At 39.3% G+C, this 24,181-nt stretch overlaps 1 protein-coding gene across 2 annotated transcripts in view; it reads right to left on the bottom strand.

Annotated features, from left to right (window-relative positions):
* Positions 1 to 375: 375 nt before the first annotated feature.
* The window catches only part of septin5a (septin 5a), a 67,860-nt gene continuing 44,054 nt past the window's right edge, over positions 376 to 24,181 (bottom strand). For both annotated transcript variants that reach the window (XM_061928907.2, XM_061928906.2), the window contains 10 exons: positions 18,725 to 18,815; positions 18,480 to 18,566; positions 9,733 to 9,856; positions 9,400 to 9,534; positions 7,184 to 7,301; positions 7,002 to 7,103; positions 3,353 to 3,449; positions 3,148 to 3,283; positions 2,932 to 3,034; positions 376 to 1,280 (listed from right to left, as the gene is read on the bottom strand). In XM_061928907.2, coding sequence (XP_061784891.1) covers positions 1,221 to 1,280; positions 2,932 to 3,034; positions 3,148 to 3,283; positions 3,353 to 3,449; positions 7,002 to 7,103; positions 7,184 to 7,301; positions 9,400 to 9,534; positions 9,733 to 9,856; positions 18,480 to 18,566; positions 18,725 to 18,815 — 1,053 coding nt within the window. In that variant the 3' untranslated portion in view covers positions 376 to 1,220. The remainder of the gene's footprint in view (positions 1,281 to 2,931; positions 3,035 to 3,147; positions 3,284 to 3,352; positions 3,450 to 7,001; positions 7,104 to 7,183; positions 7,302 to 9,399; positions 9,535 to 9,732; positions 9,857 to 18,479; positions 18,567 to 18,724; positions 18,816 to 24,181) is intronic.

Raw genomic sequence — 24,181 nt, forward strand, 5'->3', positions numbered from 1 at the left:
CCAAAGTTTTTTAACCCAATGCGGCCCCCAAGTCAAAAATGTTGGGCACCCCTGGATTAGATAGAACTTTATAGATCCATTGGCATGTGCCCTCGTGTACATAACTTCTCTCCAACCCAAGTTTGACCTGTAATGTAAACAGTGGCAGCTTTCATACTTCGCCCGATTACCTTTTTCCAAGAAAATACAGTACGTCTATATATGTCTTCCTATGTCTGCTTACTTTTCATACAGGACAGTGTAATTACAGGATGGTGTTGCACTGCAGAGGAAGAATGGCTGCTGGAGATAAATGACTGAGAACATAGTTCAGCAGCAGCAACTCTTAGATGAACGGAAATAATGAACAAACTCTTCCAATCTTCACAATACCAATGCACAGAATGACGAAAAACACGTTTATTTGTCAAATTGGACAGAAGATGCACTTAATTTCACTCACTCGCATATTGTTCTTCTTCATGGGCAGAATTCAGTAACAATGTTTAAAAAAAAAAAACAGAAGCATCAACACCATAAAGCAAAAACAAAAATCCTAAATGTTAGCTGTGAAGTAATAAAGAGTATCAAGCACATTAGGAGCACGGCAGCATGCTTACACAAGCAACCTCTCATCGTTATTAGTGGCGTATGTTCACAGTTAACATCTTTGACCTCTGACAATAAGTGCATTATTAGCTCAGCTCGGGAAAAAAAGCTGAGTTTCTTGACATGATATAAATAAAAAATTCTGATTATCAGATGTGCAAAGACAAAAAAAAAAAAAGTTATGGACCTGTAGACATTAATGACTCCCACAACACACACACACACACACACACACACACACACACACACACACACACACACACACACACACACACACACACACACACACACTCACACGCACTTTCACAGAATAAAAAAATTCAAATGTCACCAAGAAAACATCTTGCAAATACCCTGACAAAATATTCGTAAAAGTTAGCATTGTTTTTTTTTTTAATATATAAATTAGATACGCTTATTAGTGATTTAAATTAAGCATTCATCATGTATGTTATGTTGGGGAGGGAAGGGGGGCAAAAAGCAAAGAAAAAGGCAGACGACCTGGACTTGTACAAAAACACCAAACACAATGAAGATAAATGTGCAGCCACTCATTAAAAAGAAAAAAGAAAATGCTGTGTGACGTTCACAATGTCTCAAGTTGTTGTTCGAGAGAACACCAGGTGGCGCTGCTAGTCTTTCTCGTGCATCTGCTGCTGCATCTTAGTCAGCATCTCCTGCATCCTCTTCAGCTAAACACACAAAAAGTATGAACAGTTTAGGAGATGCAAGAATATCAAAAGCTATTGCAGGTATAAATGGTTTTTGTGGTGGATTGTTTTTTTTTATGAATTTGTTGTAGTAAATTTGATTTGTGTTCCTTTTCATTAGTGAATCTACAATGTTATAATTCATTACATATGTCAGTACAGTAAGTCTCTGCGACCAAAGTTCTAGTTTGGATCTTCAGTCACAACTTCCATATAGACACAACCTCAGGGCATTCAATCGATGGCAAAAAATGCACTGAGATTGCCATGAGCTGGATGAATGGGAACATTCATAGACATATAGACAGAACATCTACGGTCCCCTCCAAGGTTTCTCATTGTATCCCATTGGGTTGAGTTTTTCCTTGCCCTGATGTGGGATCTGATGTCGTTGTGGCTTGTGCAGCCCTTTGAGACACATGTGATTAAGGGCTGTATAAATAAACTTTGATTGATTAACTTTGAATTGAACATTATTTCTATTAGTGACTTTTTACATTGCCAACTTAGGATGCAGTGTTAATTGAATTGAATTGATTTGAACTTAATCATCTACAATATAAACAATGGCAATAATACAAACACATAGATAATATGCTGTATATGTTTTCTTTTCAAGTTACTGGTTAGATAGTTTCCGCACCAGCTGCAGCTATTTGAAATGTTACATTAATAAAGTCTGAAAATAGTAAAAAAAAATAACTAAATAAAAAATTCCAACATTTTATGTAATGCAATTGACATCAAAGTTTAGAAATAATGTGAAATTCATATATACAGAATTTTTTTTTTTTATTAGTGACTTTTTATACGGCTAACTTAGAATGCAGTGTTAATTTAACTTAATTGAAATCTCTTAACATCTTAACTTTTAGTTAACAAAAATAAAAATATGGCAATTATAAAAAATAGACTATATATATATATATATATATATATATATATATTGGTATAATTTATTTATATCCATCTATCTATATACATATGTATATACATATATACGTTAGGTCAGGAAAAAACACAGAGCCTATATCATCCCTACAAGCCTGTTTCCCAGGTTTCCCTGCTCGTCAAGGTCAGGGAAACCTGCGAAACAGGCTTGTAGGGATGATATAGCCTCTGAGTATTTTCCTGCCCTAACGTTTATTCCGCTCTACTCCGGGTATTGAGCACTGTATAGCTGATAAACCACAGAAACCTCGACTATATACATATATGTATATATATATATATATATATACATATATGTATATATATATACATACATATATACATACATATATATATATACATACATATATATGCACATATATATATATATATATACATACATATATATATATACATACATATATATGCACATATATACACATACATAGATATGCACATATATGTATGTATGTATATATATATATATATATATATATTTATATTTATACAGAGAGAGAGAGAGAGAGAGAGAGAGAGAGAGAGAGAGAGAGAGAGAGAGAGAGAGAGAGAGAGAGAGAGAAAGAGAGAGAGAAAGCAAGGCTGGTTAGAAAGTTACTTGACAAGATGCAAATATTTTAACCATTACATTTCCCATAAAAAAATGTACATATATGTTGTTGTCTGAAAGTAATCTGTGTCTTACCTCCTCATCTTTCATTTTAATCAATTTTTCAGTGTCCACATCCGGGGTGGACAAGGGCAGGATGGGGATGGGAGACTCCATGCGGTTGTCCTGAGACAGTTTACTGTGTGCGCAACAGGAGGGAGAGAAGTGAAGCAGGAAAACTGCATGCATCAGCAGTTATATGACACGACTCTCAGATTGTGGAGTTTTAATGTGTCAGCACACACAGAGTACCTGGTCATCTCCTGTATGCACTGTGCTCTGTAGTTTTCATAGTGGACGTCGCAGGTCACGTCTTTGAGGTCGTGCATGTGCGAGCGGATCAGCATGTTCCTCAGCTTGACAAAGTCACAGTGGGACTGGTTCTCCACTGTCGATGCAAACACATTTGTATACATCCTTCAAATTATAACAGCTGCTGTCAGACTTAAAGGTTTACCTTCAACGATGCCCCACGGGTAAAGCCGCCCTCGCACTCGCTGCCCCCGAGCCTCCACCACTGTGTTACTGCCAATCACGGCAAAGGGGGTGCACTCCTGCAGATACACACAAACACAAACACACACACACACACACACACACACACACACACACACACACACACACACACACACACACACACACACACACACACACACACACAGACGTGACTCAAATATTAGCTCATTTGGAATTTGATGCCTGCAACATGTTTCAAAAAAGCTGGCACAAGTGGCAAAAAAGACTGAGAAAGTTGATGAATGCTCATCAAACACTTATTTGGAACATCCCACAGGTGAACAGGCTAACTGGGAACAGGTGGGTGCCATGATTGGGTATAAAGGCAGCTTCCATGAAATGCTCAGTCATTCACAAACAAGGATGGGGCGAGGGTCACCACTTTGTCAACAAATGCGTGAGCAAAATGTCCAACAGTTTAAGAACAACATTTCTCAACGAGTTATTGCATGAAATTTAGGGATTTCACCATCTACGGTCTGTAATATCATCAATATCATCAAAAGGTTCAGAGAATCTGGAGAAATCACTGCACGTAAGCGACAATGCCTGTGACCTTCGATCCCTCAGGCGGTATTGCATCAAAAAGCGACATCAGTGTGGAAAGGATATCACCACCTGGGCTCAGGAACACTTCAGAAAACCACTGTCAGTAACTACAGTTCGTCGCTACATCTGTAAGTGCAAGTTAAAACTCTACTATGCAAAGCAAAATCTATTTATCAACAACACCCAGAAACGCCGCCGGCTTCGCTGGGCCCGAGCTCATCCAAGATGGACTGATGCAAAGTGGAAAAGTGTTCTGTGGTCTGACGAGTCCACATGTCAAATTGTTTTTGGGAACTGGCGGCATGGCTTGGTTGGTAGAGTGGCCGTTCCAGCAACTTGAGGGTTCCAGGTTCGATTCTCGCTTCCGCCATCCTAGTCACTACCATTGTGTCCTTGGGCAAGACACTTCACCCACCTGCTCCCAGTGCCACCCACACTGGTTTAAATGTAACTTAGATATTGGGTTTCACTATGTAAAGCGCTTTGAGTCACTAGAGAAAAGTGCTATATAAATATAATTCACTTCACTTCACTAACTGTGGACGTTGTGTCGTCTGGACCAAAGAGGAAAAGAACCATCTGGACTGTTCTAGGCGCAAAGTTCAATAGCCAGCATCTGTGATGGTACGGGGGTGTATTAGTGCCCAAGGCATGGGTAACTTACACATCTGTGAAGGCACCATTAATGCTGAAAGGTACATACAGGTTTTGAAGCAACATATGTTGCCATCCAAGCAACGTCTTTTTCATGGACGCCCCTGCTTATTTCAGCAAGACAATGCCAAGCCACATTCTGCACGTGTTATAACAGCGTGGCTTCGTAGTAAAAGAGTGCGGGTACTAGACTGGCCTGCCTGTAGTCCAGACCTGTCTACCATTGAAAATGTGTGGCGCATTATGAAGCATCAAATACCACAACGGAGACCCCGGACGGTTGAACAACTTAAGCTGTACATCAAGCAAGAATGGGAAAGAATTCCATCTGAAAAGCTTCAAAAATTGGTCTCCTCAGTTCCCAAACTGAGTGTTGTTAAAAGGAAAGGCCATGTAACACAGTGGTGAAAATGCCCCTGTGCCAACTTTTTTGCAATGTGTTGCTGCCATTAAATTGTAAGTTAATGATTATTTGCAAAAAAAATTTAGTTTCTCAGTTCGAACATTAAATATCTTGTCTTTGCAGTCTATTCAATTGAATATAAGTTGAAAAGGATTTGCAAATCATTTTATTCTGTTTTTAATTTACGAATTACACAACGTGCCAACTTCACTGGTTTTGGGTTTTGTATTTTTCGTATGTGATCTCAGTAGATGTGCAGGTCTACCGAATGTTGAGGTCAGTGTGTGGTATGCTCTGCACATATGCTTTTAACTCAAAACACTTGTATCTCAAATCAACGTCCCACATTGAAACAAACTGAAATCAGTTTAATTGGTGCTTGCCCCCCCCCCCCAACCGGACCATCTGAACATGTAACATGCCTTTAAAAAAACAAAAGCTTTTAGATAAGAACTATTATATAAAAATAATACAATAGAATGTATTGCAAACAACTACATTTGTTTTGTTAGGTAATGTAATAATTAATGATGTACAATATTTACTTTGGAGAGTGGTCATCTACGGTATTCCCTGTCAAACACACATTCAGCAGCTTCTCCATATTTTTATGAATAAATGATCACCAACATTTTTGACAGACTCATTCTGCTTCAGTATGGTGCAGCCTAGCAGTGTTTCGTCAAGTTGGCGACACGCTCAGTCATGTTTTTGACGATTAATTTTTTTAATTCAATGAATATCATCCACTTCTTCTCATTGCTGTCCTTCACACTCACTTTCTTCCTTTCCATGCTTGCAAAACCAAGTTATGTCAATCTCTAGCTATAAGATAATGCTAGTGCAGACCTGGGCAAATTAAGGTACGGGGGCCACATGCGGCCTGTTAAGCTTTTCAATCTGGCCCGCCGGACATTCCCAAATATTTTTTTTAGATCTTTAAGATGTAAAGTGTAGCTGCCATTATGATGTGCAGTGATGTTTTCTAATTACCATAAGTCTTGAACTATACGAAGTATTTCAATGGTTGGAATCTGCGCTTTTGCATGAGATTTTAGTGACTAGTGTTGTCCTGATACCAATATTATTTCCATACTTTTCGGTACTTTTCGATACTTTTCTAAATAAAGGGGACCAGAAAAAATTTCATTATTGGCTTTATTTAACACAAAATCTTAGGGTGTGGCGGACTGGTACTATACTAATACCCGTATACCGTACAACCCTACTAGTTACTATGGTAATCTATGTCACAGCAGGTCAGACGAGGCACCAAGCAGTGTGGGTGGGGAGCGTTTCCACAGAGTGTTTCCAGAGCCTGAAATGTGGGTGTCAGGGACAGACGCGGAAGGAGATTTTTACAAGAAAGTTCTAAAGCTTAGTGATATATGACATACCCGGTATATCAGATTGTAGATGTTTTTTGTTTTTTTACCCTTCACGTTGATATTTTGCTGTGTTTGTTGCATTTTTGTTGCATTTTGCTTGATTGTAAAATTTGTCGATTGAGAGGGGGTGTGACGTTCATATGTTGTCAATATTCAGGGTTTTATCGTTCATAGAAAAATTTAAAATTCCATTCCGTTTTTAAGGCGGTCTGTCATAATGTTTTTAGCATTCAATCAGACTTTATGGTGAGGTTTTGTATTAGTTTTCCTAAAAATACATATACCGGTACTGGCCCCAGACATTTTTTTCTCTAAATTTGGCCCCCGAGTCAAAATAATTGCCCAGGCCTGTGCTAGTGAGTCAGATTACATGTTTTAGGCGGTTCTTTCTGGGTTCACTGTGACATTTGCTACGCCGATTAATGATTTAAAAAAAGCCTAATAATTAGTCGAGGCAGCTCTTATCTCAAAACTCCTTGGTGCATGTTTATTTTCATCATTCCATCACTATTATGATATCAGCTTAGCACACTTGGAACCCTTTCCGGTATACAAACTTACTTTTGCAATAAAATAGTGAGACATTCTGTGCTCACCTTTAGCTCTTTGTCCAGTTGTTTGAACTCTTCATCCTCATCCGAGTCGCATTCAGGAAATTGGTAGACTTTGATGCCAAACTTGTCTATTTCCTCTCGTATCTATATACACACACACACATACAATCCAGTGAGAAGCGGCGTTAAAGTCAGACATGCAAGATTGTAGCGTTTCCACTCACTCGGTCCTTTAGCTTCTTGATTTCGTTAGGCGTGAGGCAGTCGGCTTTGGCAATGAGAGGGATGATGTTCACTTTTTCGTGCAGAGCTTTCATGAACTCAACATCGACTGGACGCAGCCTGGGGAAAGATATGTATATTCAGCATAGGCGTGTGTGTGTGTGTGTGTGTGTGTGTGTGTGTTTTTACCCTTCTTGAGACATCAACAAGGAAAAGTATCTTCCATATGAGGACCGGTGAACAAGTTAGGACCGAAATCATGGTCCCAACAAGGAAAACCATTGCATCTACTAGAGAGCCAAATACTAGATACCTACTCAGTGGTCGAGTGGTTAGAGTGTCCGCTCTGAGATTGGTAGGTTGTGAGTTCAAAGACTGAAAAAATGGGACCCATTACCTCCCTGCTTGGCACTCAGCTTTAAGGGTTGGAATGGGGGTTAAATCTACATGTAAAGCGACTTTGGGTACTTAGAAAAGCGCTATATAAATCCCAGTTATTATTATTATTAATAAATCACCAAAAATGATTCCCGGGCGTGACCGCCGCTGCTGCTCACTGCTCCCCTCACCTCCCAGGGGGGGATCAAGGGTGATGGGTCAAATGCAGAGAATAATTTCGCCACACCTAGTGTGTGTCTGACAATCATTGGTACTTTAACTTTTTAACTTTAGCGTGTGTGAACATTGCTCCAAAGTCAGGATTTTTTGTTGACTTAATGTGCATACAAAAGTAAACAATGAGAGGTTCAAAGGCAGCAATATATGATAAAACAAGACGGCAGCTAAAGAAGAACTTCCCTATTCATCCCCGAAAAAACCCGCCAGGTGAACAGCTGATTTTACAACTTCCGGTGCTGACGTAAGACAACCCACGTCCCATATGTGACCATAGGATGAACAAATACACTACGGTACTAAGACTATAGTGGCCATTAACAGTTAGCTTCTATAGCTGGGTTGCCCAAAGTGCGGCACAGGGGCCATCTGTGTTCCGTGACTCGTTTGTCATTGGCCTTAAGCACATTACACAAAAAAACAAAAAATAGAGATCTCATTTGCACCCCTGGTGGTGAAATCTATCAAAATGAGGGTGGTCCCAAAAAGGAGGGATTTTTCAAATTGACTGTGTGTCGGTTTTAAAAGTGCTCCCCCTCTGGTCAACATATGAAATAACAAGTGTGTGTAAGAAATTGAAATGCGCCTCCTTTGGCCAAAATTAATTAAAAAAAATAAAATAAATATGCATATAGAGACATACTGTAATAACTTGAAGTAAATAATGAAGATTAAAAACCAATTACAAACAAAAAATTCCAAAAATAAAATGATTAACTAAAACGCTTACCTTTTTTCATATTTGCATAGTATGTATATATTATTAATGTTGTAAATAAAAAACTTTATATATCTAGAAAGGGTGGTCCTAAAGTGGTAGGCATTTTTCGGAGGTCTCCAGGAGGCAACAAATACAAAAATGTATGTGTGTGTGTGTGTGTGTGTGTGTGTGTGTGTGTGTGTGTGTGTGTGTGTGTGTGTGTGCGTGTGTGTGCTTGTATTTCTACCCTTCTTGAGACATCAACAAAGAAAAGTACCTTCCATATGAGGACCGGTGAACAAGTTAGGACATAAATCATGGTCCCAATACAGAAAACATCTAATGCATCTAATAGATAATGTCTCATTTGCACCCCTGGTGGTGAAATCTATCAAAATTAGGGTGGTCCAAAAAAGGAGGGATTTTTCAAATTGACTGTGTGTCGGTTTTAAAAGTGCTCCCCTTCTGGCCAACATATGAAATAACAAGTGTGTGTAAACATTTTAAGTGCTCCCCCTCTGGCCAACATATGAAATAACAAGTGTGTGTAAGAAATTTAAATGCGCACCCTTTGGCTAAAATGAATTTAAAAAATGTAAATATATATATATAGAAACATACCGTACTGTAATAACTTGAAGTAAATAATGAAGATTAAAAAACAATTACAAACAAAACAAAACAAAATTACTAAAAGCTTAGCTTTTTTATATTTGCACGGTTTGTATACAGTATATTATTAATGTTGTAAATACAAATCTTTATATATCTAGAAAAGGCGGTCCTAAAGACGTAGGCATTTTTCGGAGGTCTCAAGAAGGGGAGAAATACAGGAATGTGTGTGTGTGTGTGTGTGTGTGTGTGTGTGTGTGTGTGTGTGTGTGTGTGTGCGTGTGTTATTACCCGTGACCAAATGGCGGGATAAAATACAGGCAGCAGTGGACACGATTGTCCTGGATGTTCTTCCTGTTGAGGCCGCTCTCATCGCGGAAGTACTGCTCAAACTGCTGATCAATGTAGTCTGTAATGGGCCTCCAGCTTTAGGAGGACACACACACACACACACACACACACACACACACACAGACACACACACACACACACACACACACACACACACACACACACACACACACACACACACACACACACACACACACACACACACACACACACACACGATGACATCAGCACATTTAAAGCTCCTCGAGGCGCAAACAGACAAAACGGACTTACCACTCGTTGTTGTTGACGGCGTCTCCAAAGCCTGGCGTGTCCACAATGGTCAGCTTGAGCTTGACTCCTTTCTCCTCGATGTCCACCGTGTGTTTAATGATCTCCACTGTCTGGTTGATGCGCTCTGATCACCATGACAACGAGAAGGAAAGAAAGTGAGTGACGACACATAAGTGATGGATGAATGATGTAAATACTGTAGGAGGTTGTTTTACTTTTTCAAGAAATATATCATAACAGTTAAAAATAAATTTTCCTTCTTTATATATATTTGTATTATACAAATATAAAAAATAGTACATAATTCAAAAACGAAATATTATAGTGATATTCTACAACTAATGACAATTGTTTATTTTAAGAATATTCAAAGAAAAAATTAATATTCAAAAGATGTTTAGAATATAATTGAATGTCATGAACATTCATTTTCTGGTATTCAAATGATTTAATTTTTTTTTAATATACAAATAACAAATGAATATAATACTTATAAGACATAAAATAGATAAATACAAAAAAATGATACATAAAATACAATACATGCATAGCATGCATTATCTGACATCATGTGCACAAAAATAAGACCTTCTGGAAAAAAGTTCTGTGGTCAGATGAAAAAAAAATGGAGCTGTTTGGCCACAATACCCAACATTATGTTTGGAGGAGTAAAGGTGAGGCCTTTAATCCCAGGAACACCAGCCTACCGTCAAGCATGGTGGTGGTAGTATTATGCTCTGGGCCTGTTTTGCTGCCAATGGAACTGGTGCTTTAAATGGGACAATGAAAAAGGAGGTTTACCTCCAAATTCTTCAGGACAACCTAAAATCATCAGCCCGTAGGTTGGGTCTTGGGCGCAGTTGGGTGTTCCAACAGGACAATGACCTCAAACACACGTCAAAAGTGGTAAAGGAATGGCTAAATCAGGATAGATATAAGGTTTTACAATGGCCTTCCCAAAGTCCTGACTTAAATGTGTGGACAATGCTGAAGAAACAAGTCCATGTCAGAAAACCAACAAATTTAGCTGAACTGCACCAATTTTGTCAAGAGAAGTGGTCAAAAATTCAACCAGAAGCTTGCCAGAAGCTTGTGGATGGCTACCAAAAGCACCTCATTGCAGTGAAACTTGCCAAGGGACATGTAACCAAATATTAACATTGCTGTATGTATACTTTTGACCCAGCAGATTTGGTTACATTTTCAGTAGACCCATAATAAATTCATAAAAGAATGAATGTTTTTTGTGACCAACAAGTATGTGCTCCAATCACTCTATCACAAAAAAATAACAGTTGTAGAAATTATTGGAAACTCGAGAGACAGCCATGACATTATGTTCTTTACAAGTGTATGTCAACTTTTGATTGTGACTGTATGTCATTATATTTGATATAATCGGTCATACTTTGTGAACTTATACATTTACATGAGTTCAACATACAGTATAGCCTACTACAGCAGAACTACTTGTGCTCATTATAATTTGAAAGCTCTAAAACTGCAAATCAATCAATCAATAAAAGTTTACTTATATAGCCCTAAATCACGAGTGTCTCAAAGGGCTGCACAAGCCACAACGACATCCATTATGTATTATTCTAATTGATCTTTTTTGTAACACAGTTAGTTAATAAAGTGCACATTTGTAGTTTTTTCCCCATATTTCTACACAATAACTCCGATATGGTAACACTAGTCAACAAATAGCCTACAATAAAAAGATACATGCACTTGCTGTTTCATAATACTGAGTGAATAATTTTTCATTGCCAGTAGTTTTCTTAAATAAACAAATGACAGACTGAATGACAGAGCACAGGACAGTGTGCCCCTGCACTTGGACATTATGTACTTGACTAGGCGGAAGAAAAAGTACACTGTGTCCCAGTTAATGATATGGTAAATGGGTTATACATGTAGCGCTTTTCTACCTTCAAGGTACTCAAAGCGCTTTGACACTATTTCCACATTCACCCATTCACACACACATTCACACACTGATGGTGGGAGCTGCCATGCAAGGCCCTAACCACGACCCATCAGGAGCAAGGGTGAAGTGTCTTGCTCAAGGACACAACGGTGGTGACGAGGTTGGTAGAAGGTGGGGATTGAACCAGGAACCCTAAGGTTGCTAGCACGGCCACTCTCCCAACTGCACCACGCCGTCCCGATATAAATGATTTCAAATAACTAAAGTATTGATATTTTAATTTGAAAAACTAAATTAGAGCATAAAGATCTGGTATTGATACCTCAGTATCATTAACTTACATTTGGCTTTTTTTACTCTACAACTAATAAAATGGCGGTTAAAATACACAAAAAGGGATGGAGACATTTCCCTGACTTGGTCCCATAAGACATTGAATACGAGGTCCCTTTTGAACATTTCAGACATCTCAGACAATTGAAGTTCTTAAATAACGAAAGTTGTATGTAAGACTTTTGAATAACCCACGGGTGCCCCTGCTTGGTTGATATACAGGTCAATTTTGGGAAGTGACGTGCAGTCAGGGGAGGCAGGTGAGGCGGGGCCTCACGTGCCATCATGGAAAGAAAAAAAATGTAAAAAGAAAAAATAATAATTAAATTGTTATATGTATCCAGTGATTATACTATAAAGTTATTTTTCATTTAACTTCACCAGTTTTAGATTATTTTTATTCAAAATCGCTGAATTTTCACATTTGCCGTTCAAATACTGAGAAGAGACTTGCGGTGAGTCAGCAGCCAGTTGAGGCACGTCACTGAGTTGAGCCTCACCATGGATTGCGCAATGACTCGGCAAACTGCTGGCCTGCTGTGCAGTGAGACCGTATTGCTATATGAACTATATTATACATTTCCAAAGTTTAGTTAGCTGAGGTATATAATGTACAGTGTATTTTGTCAACAACTGTATGTGTGTAACGTATTTCTTGTGCTGAGCAATCATAAAACGGCTGCAAAAGACGCACTGTGTGAGGCTCGCAGTAATCCCGCCTCCTTGTGGTAGAGGGCGGTAGTGATCCCAGAGATCATTCTTGCGACTACTCGGCTGCAGAAGAAGTGACAACAAGCAGCAACAGTTAGCAGCGATTGTTTATTTTTTCCTCTTGCCTGGACTATTAACATGGAGGATTACATATCTAAAACAAAACAGTTTTCTAAACTGGACTTTCAGTCGAAGCAGGAGGTAATACTTAAAGGAACATCTCCATCGAGACAGAGAGACTTTTAAAACTGAAGAAAGATAAGGAAGACTTCTATAAACAAGTTATCGATGCTTTTGTTCAAAAGGAGCTGCGCATGGACTTCATTTATAAGTAAAGGTAAGACCATAATAACGTTTTTTTTATTAAATGTGCTTTTTTGTGTGCTACAGTTTGTATGTGTAAAGTTAAAGTTAAGTTAAAGTACCAATGATTGTCACACACACACTAAGTGTGGTGAAGTGTGTCCTCTGCATTTGACCCATCCCCTTGATCACCCCCTGGGAGGTGAGGGGAGCAGTGGGCAGCAGCGGCGCCGTGCCCAGGAATCATTTTTGGTGATTTAACCCCCAATTCAAACCCTTGATGCTGAGTGCCAAGCAGGGAAGAAAGCCGGTATGAGCTTTTAAACATAACCCGTTAACTGCTGCCAATCAAATGGTGAATAAGATACTCTTTAGGGTTCATATGTTTGTAAATCTGACTGTGATGAAGTCAGTGCCTCACCAGCCATCAACCTCACCGCACGTCACTGATTTTGGGGCATTGTAATATACGATAGAATGAACTGGTAATCTCATAATAAAAAATATGCAACATAAGGCATACTTGCCAACCCTCCCGGATTTTCCGGGAGACTCCCGAAATTCAGCGCCTCCCCCGAAAACCTCCAAGGACAAATTTTCTCTCGAAAATCTCCCGAAATTCAGGCGGAGCTGGAGGCCACGCCCCCTCCAGCTCCATGCGGACCTGAGTCAGCTTTCCCACAATATAAACAGCGTGCCTGCCCAATCACGTTATAACTGTAGAATGATCAAGGGTGAGTTCTTGGTTTCTTATGTGGGTTTATTGTTAGGCAGTTTCATTAACGTCCTCCCAGCGCGGTAACAACACACAACAACAGCAGTCACGTTTTCGTCTACCGTAAAGCAGTTCGTCTGCCGTAAACAGCAATATTGTGACACTCTTAAACAGGACAATACTGCCATCTACTGTACATGCATATGTGACAATAACATCTAGGGCTTTTAGAGAGTGCAGTGCAAAACTGCGCCCACAACAAGGAGACGAAGCAGAAGAACGAGGAAGATACAGCCATGGCGACGCCGACGACGAGTAAAATGAAGAAATACGCTTGTAAGTTCCAAGCCGCAGCTGCGATTGGACCTGGATAGCCTCCGGGAAGAAGTAGTGGAGTACCAAGTGCTTGGCAGTGAAGATCTTCATCAGGAAGCAAAGATTGACCGGTTTTGGGCCATGCTAGTGAGAGATGGAAGATACCAGACTCTAGTGCATTTGATGAAAGCACTTTTGTGCGTGCCACACAGCAATGCATCATCAGAGAGGGTGTTCAGCATGGTTAGAAAAATAGTGACAGAGAATAGAACAAGGATGGACTTAACTCAACAATGAGTGATGAGTGTTATGTGTGTGTATATGTGTAAATAAATGAACACTGAAATTCAAGTATTTCTTTTATTTATTTATATATATATATATATATATATATATATATATATATATATATATATATATATATATATATATATATATATATACTTGAATTTCAGTGAATTATAGCTATAAATATATATTTATTTTATTATATATATACGTAAATATATATATATATATATATATATATATATATAATAAAATAAATATATATTTATAGCTAGAATTTCTTATATATATATATATATATATATATATATATATATATATATATATATATATATATATATATATACATATATATATATATATATATATATGAAATACTTGACTTATATATATATATATTTCTTATATATATATATATATATATATATGAAATACTTGACTTGGTGAATTCTAGCTGTAAATATACTCCTCCCCTCTTAACCACGCCCCCAACCTTGAAGTCAAGTATTTCTTATATATATATATATATATATATATATATATATATATATATATATATATATATATATATATATATGAAATACTTGACTTGGTGAATTCTAGCTGTAAATATACTCCTCCCCTCTTAACCCCCCCCACCTCCTGAAATCGGAGGTCTCAAGGTTGGCAAGTATGACATAAGGTGGCAAGAAATACTTCAATAATGAATACAGCAAATATGTAATGGACCAAAAATCACTCCATATTCTCTATTGCTTGCTAGTGTTACCATATCTGAGTTATTGTGTAGAAATATGGGGAAATAACTACAAAAGTATGCTTCACTCACTAACCGTGTTTCAAAAGGGGTCAGTTAGAATAATACATAATGTTGGAAATAGATAACATTTATTGAATCATAAATATTGAAATTCAATGATTTTGTGCATTTGCAAACAATTACAATTATGTACAAATTAAATTATGGATATAATAGATTAAGCAAACAAGTCCCTGTACTAATATGATCCAGTTTAAGAAACTGTTCAAACCCAAAGTGTTTACAAAGTACAAAGAAGAACGATCCTGATAAGCTTCTTGAACCTTATTTTAAAAATGAGGTCATATTATTCTTGTCATTAGTTGAAAAATAACACGCTTTAACTATGTACTTCTAAGAACCTTATTTATTATTTACTTTTTTATTTATTTAAAGTTAGTGTTACAAATTTAGTACAAACAAAAGTGTGAGAAATGGCTATGAAACAGAAACTAAAGAAGGTCTGTTTCTTCCTACTCCTTTTCGGACATGCTGTAATGAGGAAATGGAAATATGTGATGTACTCTACTGTAACTGTATGCATGTTCCAAATATACCTATACCATAATTAACACCATAACCACAGTTTGAGTTTGAGTTTATTTCGAACATGCATGCATGCAACATGTTACTTCACAATTTCCAGTTTCTCTATTCAACATGTTCGCAATGGAGTAGGAAGAAGCAGAGCTTATTTAATCCTACCCCTTTTCCTTTACATAGCAGTTGCTAAAACTTTTGTTCACTTCCTGTTCTCAATGTATTCACAATATACTCCATAAGTAATAACAATACAAATAAATAACTAATAATTGGTGAAGTAAGTTATATTTCATATGGTGAGATGAGTAAGATTATCTAGAAAATGAATGGATGGATGAGATAAATTCAGAATGTTTATCATGGTTCTTCTTCTTTGTAAACACTTTAAGTTTGAAGAGTTACTTGAAGTGGATCATATTAGTATATTGTTTGATTTCTTTGCTTAAGCCATTCCATAATTTAATTCCACAAACTGATATACTGAAGGTCTTAAGTGTTGTACGTGCGTACAAATGTTTTAAATTACATTTTTCTGTAAAATGATATTTCTCCTCTTTTGTTGAGAAGCACGGTGGTAGAGGGGTTAGTGCGTCTGCCACACAATACGAAGGTCCTGAATAGTCCTGGGTTCAATCCCGGGCTCGGGATCTTTCTGTGTGGAGTTTGCATGTTCTCCCCGTGACTGCGTGGGTTCCCTCCGGGTACTCCGGCTTCCTCCCACCTCCAAAGACATGCACCTGGGGATAGGTTGATTGGCAACACTAAAATTGGCCCTAGTGTGTGAATGTGAGTGTGAATGTTGCCTGTCTATCTGTGTTGGCCCTGCGATGAGGTGGTGACTTGTCCAGGGTGTACCCCGCCTTCCGCCCGATTGTAGCTGAGATAGGCTCCAGCGCCCCCCGCGACCCCGAAGGGATTAAGCGGTAGAAAATGGATGGATGGATATACTGAATGTCTTAAGTTTTGTATGTGCGTACAAATGTTTTAAATTACATTTTTCTGTAAAATTATATTTCTCCTCTTTTGTTGAGAAGAATTGTTGTATATTCTTGGGTAGCAGGTTATAGTTTGCTTTGTGTATAATTGTAGCTATTTGCAAATTCAATATATCGTGGAATTTCAGTATTTTTGATTCAATAAATAAAGGGTTTGTGTGTTCTCTATATCCAACATTATGTATTATTCTAACTGATCTTTTTTGTAACACCGTTAGTGAATGAAGTGTACTTTTGTAGTTATTTCCCCATATTTCTACGCAATAACTCAGATATGATAACACTAGTAACACTAGTGTGGGATGTTTTTTAAGAGAGGTTTACAGGCGGAATAGATGACTCCACATTACCTGCATTGTTTAGCCGCCTCTTGTTAGCAATTTCTCACTATTTCAAACGCACAGAAAAGAGAAACCCATGAATGTTCTTGTCTCACTATAAAAAGTGGGTGACATTGTTATCACCAGGAAAGATGAGGTCACCTACCTAGGTTCCATTCTAGGGGCTAATCTTTCCTGTGATAAAATGGCAACCAAGGTAATCAAAAAGGTCAACCAACAAACAAGATTTCTCTATAGAATCTCCTCTCTGGTCAACAAAAGCACCATGAGGATTCTGGCGGGAACTCTCCTTCAACCCTTTTTCGATTACGCATGCACCTCTTGGTACCCTAGCACCTCCAAAACCCTCAAATCTAAACTCCAAACATCCCAGAACAAGCTAGTCAGATTACTTTTAGACCTACACCCCAGATCCCACCTCACTCCTACCCACTTCTCCAAAGTGGGCTGGCTCAGGGTGGAGGATAGAGTAAAACAACTTGCACTGAGCCTAGTCTATAAAATCCGCTACACCTCCCTGATACCGAAGTACATGTCAAACTACTTCCTTAACGTAAATGACCGCCGTAACCACAACACCAGGGGGAGCTCTACTAACTACGTTAAACCCAGATTCCAATCTAACAAAGGTCTTAACTCATTCTCCTTCTATACCACATCAATATGGAATGCACTCCCAACAGGTGTAAAAGAAAGGGCATCTCTATCCTCCTTCAAAACCGCACTAAAAGGCAACTTCAACCCAAAACTAACACCCTCCCTTCCACATAATAACTCTTTGGATTGTAAATAATCAAATGTAGACACTTTTTCTTATACTTTCTGATCTCTCTCTTTATGTCCACTACTTGCTGTACATATCATACCAAGTCAGTCCTGCACTGTTCCAATGTCCATTTCTCTGATGATGCAATTGTTGATGACTGAAGTGTTGATACCAACCAAACCTAACCCCCCTCCCCCTCCATATCCCACACCCCGGATTGTAAATAATGTAAATAATTCAATTTATATACTGTGATGATTAACTTGTGTGATGACTGTATTATGAAAATAGTATATATCTGTATCATGAATCAATTTAAGTGGACCCCAACTTAAACAAGTTGGAAAACTTATTCGGGTGTTACCATTTAGTGGTCAATTGTACGGAATATGTACTTCACTGTGCAATCTACTAATAAAAGTTTCAATCAATCAATCACATAAAGATTGTGAATGTTAGGCAAATTTCCCCTCAAAAAGCGCTGTTGCCCTTTGAAATGATGAAATATTGGACATGTTTCTACTTCATGTGCCTCAGAGTAGAGTCGACAATACGAGCTGCTGACCACAAGGAGAGTCATTTCCTGTGGCTGTGTGACGAGACCAAGTGCAATTTAGTCACTTATATAAATAGCGGAGCGCTGAGCACATTCCGTCAACCAAACAGAGCTGAGCAAAAGACATAGCCGATGATTATGAGACTTACCCTCAGCATTCAGCAGCTTCCTGTCCTTGTAGAGGTCTGTGAGGAACAAGCTGTTGACCAATGTGGATTTGCCCATGCCGGACTCGCCTGCACAGTGATAACACACACACAAACACACACACACTATTCATGCGATAATAGAGCGTAGTTACTGACCACAAAAATAGGTAGAGAATAATGACAGGTGCAGTACATCACATTATATTGTGCACATGTTTCACTTATGGGAGAGTATTCCAACTGACCCGCCACCATGAGAGTGAAGTCGAAACCTTTCTTCACCGACTTCCTGTGGACTTGGTTAGGCAGAGTGGCGAAGCCCACATACTGCTTCTCCTGGGAAAACAACAGCACATACAGACATTCTTATGTTGTGCTTCGGTTGGCAATATAATTAAAATGACAGTTAGAAGAGGGTGCATAGGTCAATGTATGTTGGTGAGAATCTGGAGAAAGGCGGCAATACAGGGATGTTATCGCCGTGAGTATGGCATCAACAAGACTGCCACAGTGTCCATAATGAAAAAGGGAAGCATTCGTGCTACTATAGAGTTTTATACTCATCCCCCATGAACCTTTATAACGACGCATTTGGGCTAAAAACACTTATTTGGAACATCCCACAGGTGAACAGGCTAATTGGGAACAGGTGGGTGCCATGATTGGGGATAAAAGCAGTGAAATGCTCAGTCATTCACAAACAAGGATGGGGCGAGGGTCACCACTTTGTGAACAAATGCGTGAGCAAATAGTTTAGGAACAACATTTCTCAACCAGCTATTGCACGGAATTTAGGGATTTCACCATCTACGGTCCGTAATATCATCAAAAGGTTCAGAGAATCTGGAGAAATCACTGTACGTAAGCAACAAGGCTAAAAGCCAACATTGAATGCCTGTGGCCTTCAATCCCTCAGGTGGTACTGCATCAAAAAGCGACATCAGTGTGTAAAGGATATCACCACATGGGCTCAGGAACACTTCAGAAAACCACTGTCAGTAACTACAGTTGGTCGCTACATCTGTAAGTGCAAGTTAAAACTCTACTATGCAAAGCAAAAGCCATTTATCAACAACACCCAGAAACGCCGCCGGCTTCGCTGGGCCTGAGCTCATTTAAGATGGACTGATGCAAAGTGAGGGCAGCCCGGTGGAAGATGGGTTAGTGTGTCTGCCTCACAACACAAAGGTCCTGGGTTTAATCCTGCGCTCGGGATCTTTCTGTGTGGAGTTTGCATGTTCTCCCCGTGACTGGGTGGGTTCCCTCCGGGTACTCCGGCTTCCTCTCACCTCCAAAGACATGCACCTGGGGATAGGTTGATTGGCAACACTAAATTGGCCCTAGTGTGTGAATGTGAGTGTGAATGTTGTCTGTCTATCCGTGTTGGCTCTGCGATGAGGTGGCGACTTCTCCAGGGTGTACTCCGCCTTCCGCCCGATGGTAGCTGAGATGGGCTCCAGCGACCCCCCGTGACCCCGAAAGAGATAAGCGGTAGAAAATGGATGGATGGATGATGCAAAGTGGAAAAATGCAGTCCACATTTCAAATTGTTTTTGGAAACTGTGGACGTCGTGTCCTCCGGACTAAAGAGGAAAAGAACCATCTGGATTGTTATAGGCACAAAGTTCAAAAGCCAGCATCTGTGATGGTATGGAGGTGTATTAGCGCCCAAGGCATGGGTAACTTACACATCTGTGAAGGCACCATTAATGCTGAAAGGTACATACAGGTTTTGGAGCAACATATGTTGCCATCCAAGCAACGTTATCATGGACGCCCCTGCTTATTTCAGCAAGAAAATGCCAAGCCACGTGTTACAACAGCGTGGCTTCATAGTAAAAGAGTGTGGGTACTAGACTGGCCTGCCTGTAGTCCAGACCTGTCTCCCATTGAAAACGTGTGCCGCAGTATGAAGCCTAAAATTGACCAGTTGAACACCTTAGGCTGTACATCAAGCAAGAATTCAAAAATTGGTTTCCTCAGTTCCCAAACGTTTACTGAGGGTTATTAAAAGGAAAGGCCATGTAACACAGTGGTAAAAATGCCCCTGTGCCAACTTTTTTGCAATGTATTGCTGCCTATAAATTCTAAGTTACTTTTTAGAGGTGGTATAGTACCGAACATGATTAATTAGTATCGCAGTACTATACTAGTACCGGTATACAGTACAACCCTAATTTCTATTAGTGCTTTTTGAGCAGTCCTAAAATAAAAATGAAGAGAGTCCTACGAATAGTGTTTGTGGTTTTAAATTGTCAATCTATTCTGAACTAATGCATTATAAGGCACCTTGTCACACTTTTACTCTTTAAAGTACAACCATTTTTAAAGTCTATTCGTTATCGTTGAAATGACCTCTTGGTCAGGTCCCCCTTGTGAAAGACATCTTGGTTTTCATCTGATCAAATAAAGATTAATACAAATGAATAATACGACCATTTTGAGCCACCAAACAAAAATGTACCACTTGGTGAAAATCTGGATAAAGGTGCCGATTAGAGCTGCAACAATTAATCGAATAAATCGAATAGAAAACAACTTTGATTCATATTCTGTTGCTTAGATTAACTGTTTCAGTGTAACTAATAATTTTTTTTTATTCGAACCGCCTATAGTGCCCGGGACTTGAAATATGTGGACATAGTTTCCGCACAACATCTGCAACAGGGGTGCCGTGATCTGTGCGGCGATGAACAGCAGAGTTTAAAAACATCTTTTATCAATGCCACACAAGTGCAATTTCAATGATGATTACTGTATATGCATTAATTGGAAAAAAAATATGAATGTTATGGCAAGCAAAAAGATCTTTCTTTATTTAAAGAGGACCTATTATGCTAAACCAACTTTTCTTACATATTGGTACAAGTTTTTGTGTATTTGGAATCTGCATAAGTCTGGAAAATGTAGAATCAAACTATGGGGGCATGGCGGAGATATTTATAACAATCTTGCCTTCTTTCATACTTCTTCCAAACATGCTGTTTGACATTTTACCCATTGTGACGTCAACGGATATCGCCATATGTTAGAATAATTGTATCTAAGTTATCACAAAACTTCGTGTTGCCATGAGTTCCCGGCGAGAAGACAAAAGCTGTCTTTGAACCTACCAAGAAGAAGGCCTGTAAAACTCCACTGTGTAGGATGGGAAGCAACATAAAGGTGTTCTGTTTCTTTCATGTATTGTAACCAACAGAAAGATAATGTCGTGACCCAAGAACTACAAAGCGGAGAGGAAGCAGGGCCTGACTCCCCTCAAGGTGACCTCTTCTTTCAAATGTTTTACAACCTTTTCTTTTGAACTGTTTTGTAGTCAAAGGCGATGGCTGTTTACGACCCACGTCCCTTAGAAACAGCTGTTGCCATGTAATCAGGGAAAGTCCAAATAAAAGAGGTGGCGTACAATCTTTCGCCAGAGCGTAATGACACTGTACAAGGGTACAGATGTACACGTTTCTCCTCACTGAGCCAAATTTGATTCTGTCTCTGTTTAATTCCTTGCTTCTTGTCTCGTTTAATAGATGCCATCAGTGTTTGAACCTGACACCATACGTGGCAGAAATTTACACCAAGTGCTTTACGCGAGTCCGCCATTGTAGTCTGCGTCGTAGTGAATAGGGTCTTATCTGTTTCTCTATCCTCTTGTTGTGAGGCAGACTGGCTCGTACATGAATCCTCCGCCATTTCTAATACAAAGTAGCGTGTAGTTCTAACTTAAATCTGTCAGTAGACTCGAAATGTAAGCGCTAAAAAACTACAACATGGCTGGCGGGGAGAAAACACAGTCAAAGTGGAGGCACGTAAATAAGACCGCCTACAGAACGGCACATCCTGAGGAGATGGTCAGAAACAGCTTGAAGGTGGTCTGTAAAACATAAGCTATGCAACATTTTGACCAAATAACTCCCATTACATGTTATGCAGACCACAAAAAAAGTGTTTAAATGGAGAACGAAAAATCACAATATGACCACTTTGAACTATTTTTCCTAAAATACGCATTAAGGTTATAAAGTGTGTTTTAACCACTTAGGGCCTGATTTACTAAGATCTAAACAACACGTGCTGAACAGCGTGTGCAATCTATAAAACAGCTTGTTAGTGGGCGTGTTTGTGCAAGTGCTTGTGCAAGTGAAAAGTGGTGCAGACTGTTACGAATGGGTGGTCGCATGTTAATGCGCGGATCGTTTCCCCAAGATGCAGGCGGAACTCTGGCGGAAAAGTGCAGGTAGGAAAATTATTATTTTTCCACAAATCAGGCAAAAATGCAGGAAAGCGTGCCGATAGCACGGGTAGCTATGGCAAAGCTACGAAAAAGGCTTAGCATCGAAAACAAGCACACAAATGCAAAAATCACCAAACGTCAATGTTGCATGAAGCAAACAAATGGCGAAGCTTAGCTCAGGAACAGGAATGAAAAAAGGTATACCAACGTACCTTGTTGCATGGAGTAAACAAAACAGCCAGACCGAGTGTGGCAAAAGGCAGGAAAAAAATAGCTCTCTGATTAATAATAATAATAATAATAATAATAATGGATTAGATTTTATATCGCGCTTTTCTATTATTAAATACTCAAAGTGCTCACAGAGAAGTGGGAACCCATCATTCATTCACACCTGGTGGTGGTAAGTTACATTTGTAGCTACAGCTGCCCTGGGGTAGACTGACGGAAGCGAGGCTGCCAGTTTGCGCCTACGGCCCTTCCGACCACCACCTATCATTCATTCATCATTCATTCACCAGTGTGAGCGGCACCGGGGGCAAGGGTGAAGTGTCCTGCCCAAGGACACAACGGCAGCGATTTGGATGTCAAGAGGCGGGGAGCGAACCTGCAACCCTCAGGTTTCTGGCACGGCTGCTCTACCCACTACGCCATACCGCCCCCATGATTAGGGGGCGGTATGGGCACTAATACACCCCCATACCATCACAGATGCTGGCTTTTGAACTTTGCGCCTATAACAATCCGGATGGTTCTTTTCCTCTTTGGTCCAGAGGACACGACGTCCACAGTTTCCAAAAACAATTTGAAATGTGGACTTATCAGACCACAGAACACTTTTCAACTTTGCATCAGTCCATCTTAAATGAGCTCAGGCCCAGCGAAGCGTTTCTGGGTGTTGTTGATAAATGGCTTTGTCTTAGCATAGTAGAGTTTTAACTTGCACTTACAGATGTAGCGACCAACTGTAGTTACTGACAGTGGCTTTCTGAAGTGCTCCTGAGCCTATGTGGTGATATCCTTTAGACGCTGATGTGGCTTTTTGATGCAGTACCGCCTGAGGGATCGAAAGTCACGGGCATTCAATGTTGGTTTTTGGCCTTGCCGCTTACGTGCAGTGATTTCTCCAGATTCTCTGAACCTTTTGATGATATTACAGACCTTAGATGGTGAAATCCCTAAATTCCTTGCAATAGCTCATTGAGAAATGTTGTTCTTAAACTGTTCGACAATTTGCTCACGCATTTGTTCACAAAGTGGTGACCCTCTCCCCATCCTTGTTTGTGAATGACTGAGCATTTCATGGAAGCTGCTTTTATACCCAATCATGGCACCCAACTGTTCCCAATTAGCCTGTTCACCTGTGGGATGTTCCAAATAAGTGTTTGATGAGCGTTCCTCCACTTTCTCAGTCTTTTTTGCCACTTGTGCCAGGTTTTTTTTAAACATGCTGCAGGCATCAAATTCCAAATTA

This window comes from Nerophis lumbriciformis, linkage group LG33 (genome assembly GCF_033978685.3).
Source record: "Nerophis lumbriciformis linkage group LG33, RoL_Nlum_v2.1, whole genome shotgun sequence".
Classification (NCBI taxonomy): domain Eukaryota; kingdom Metazoa; phylum Chordata; class Actinopteri; order Syngnathiformes; family Syngnathidae; genus Nerophis; species Nerophis lumbriciformis.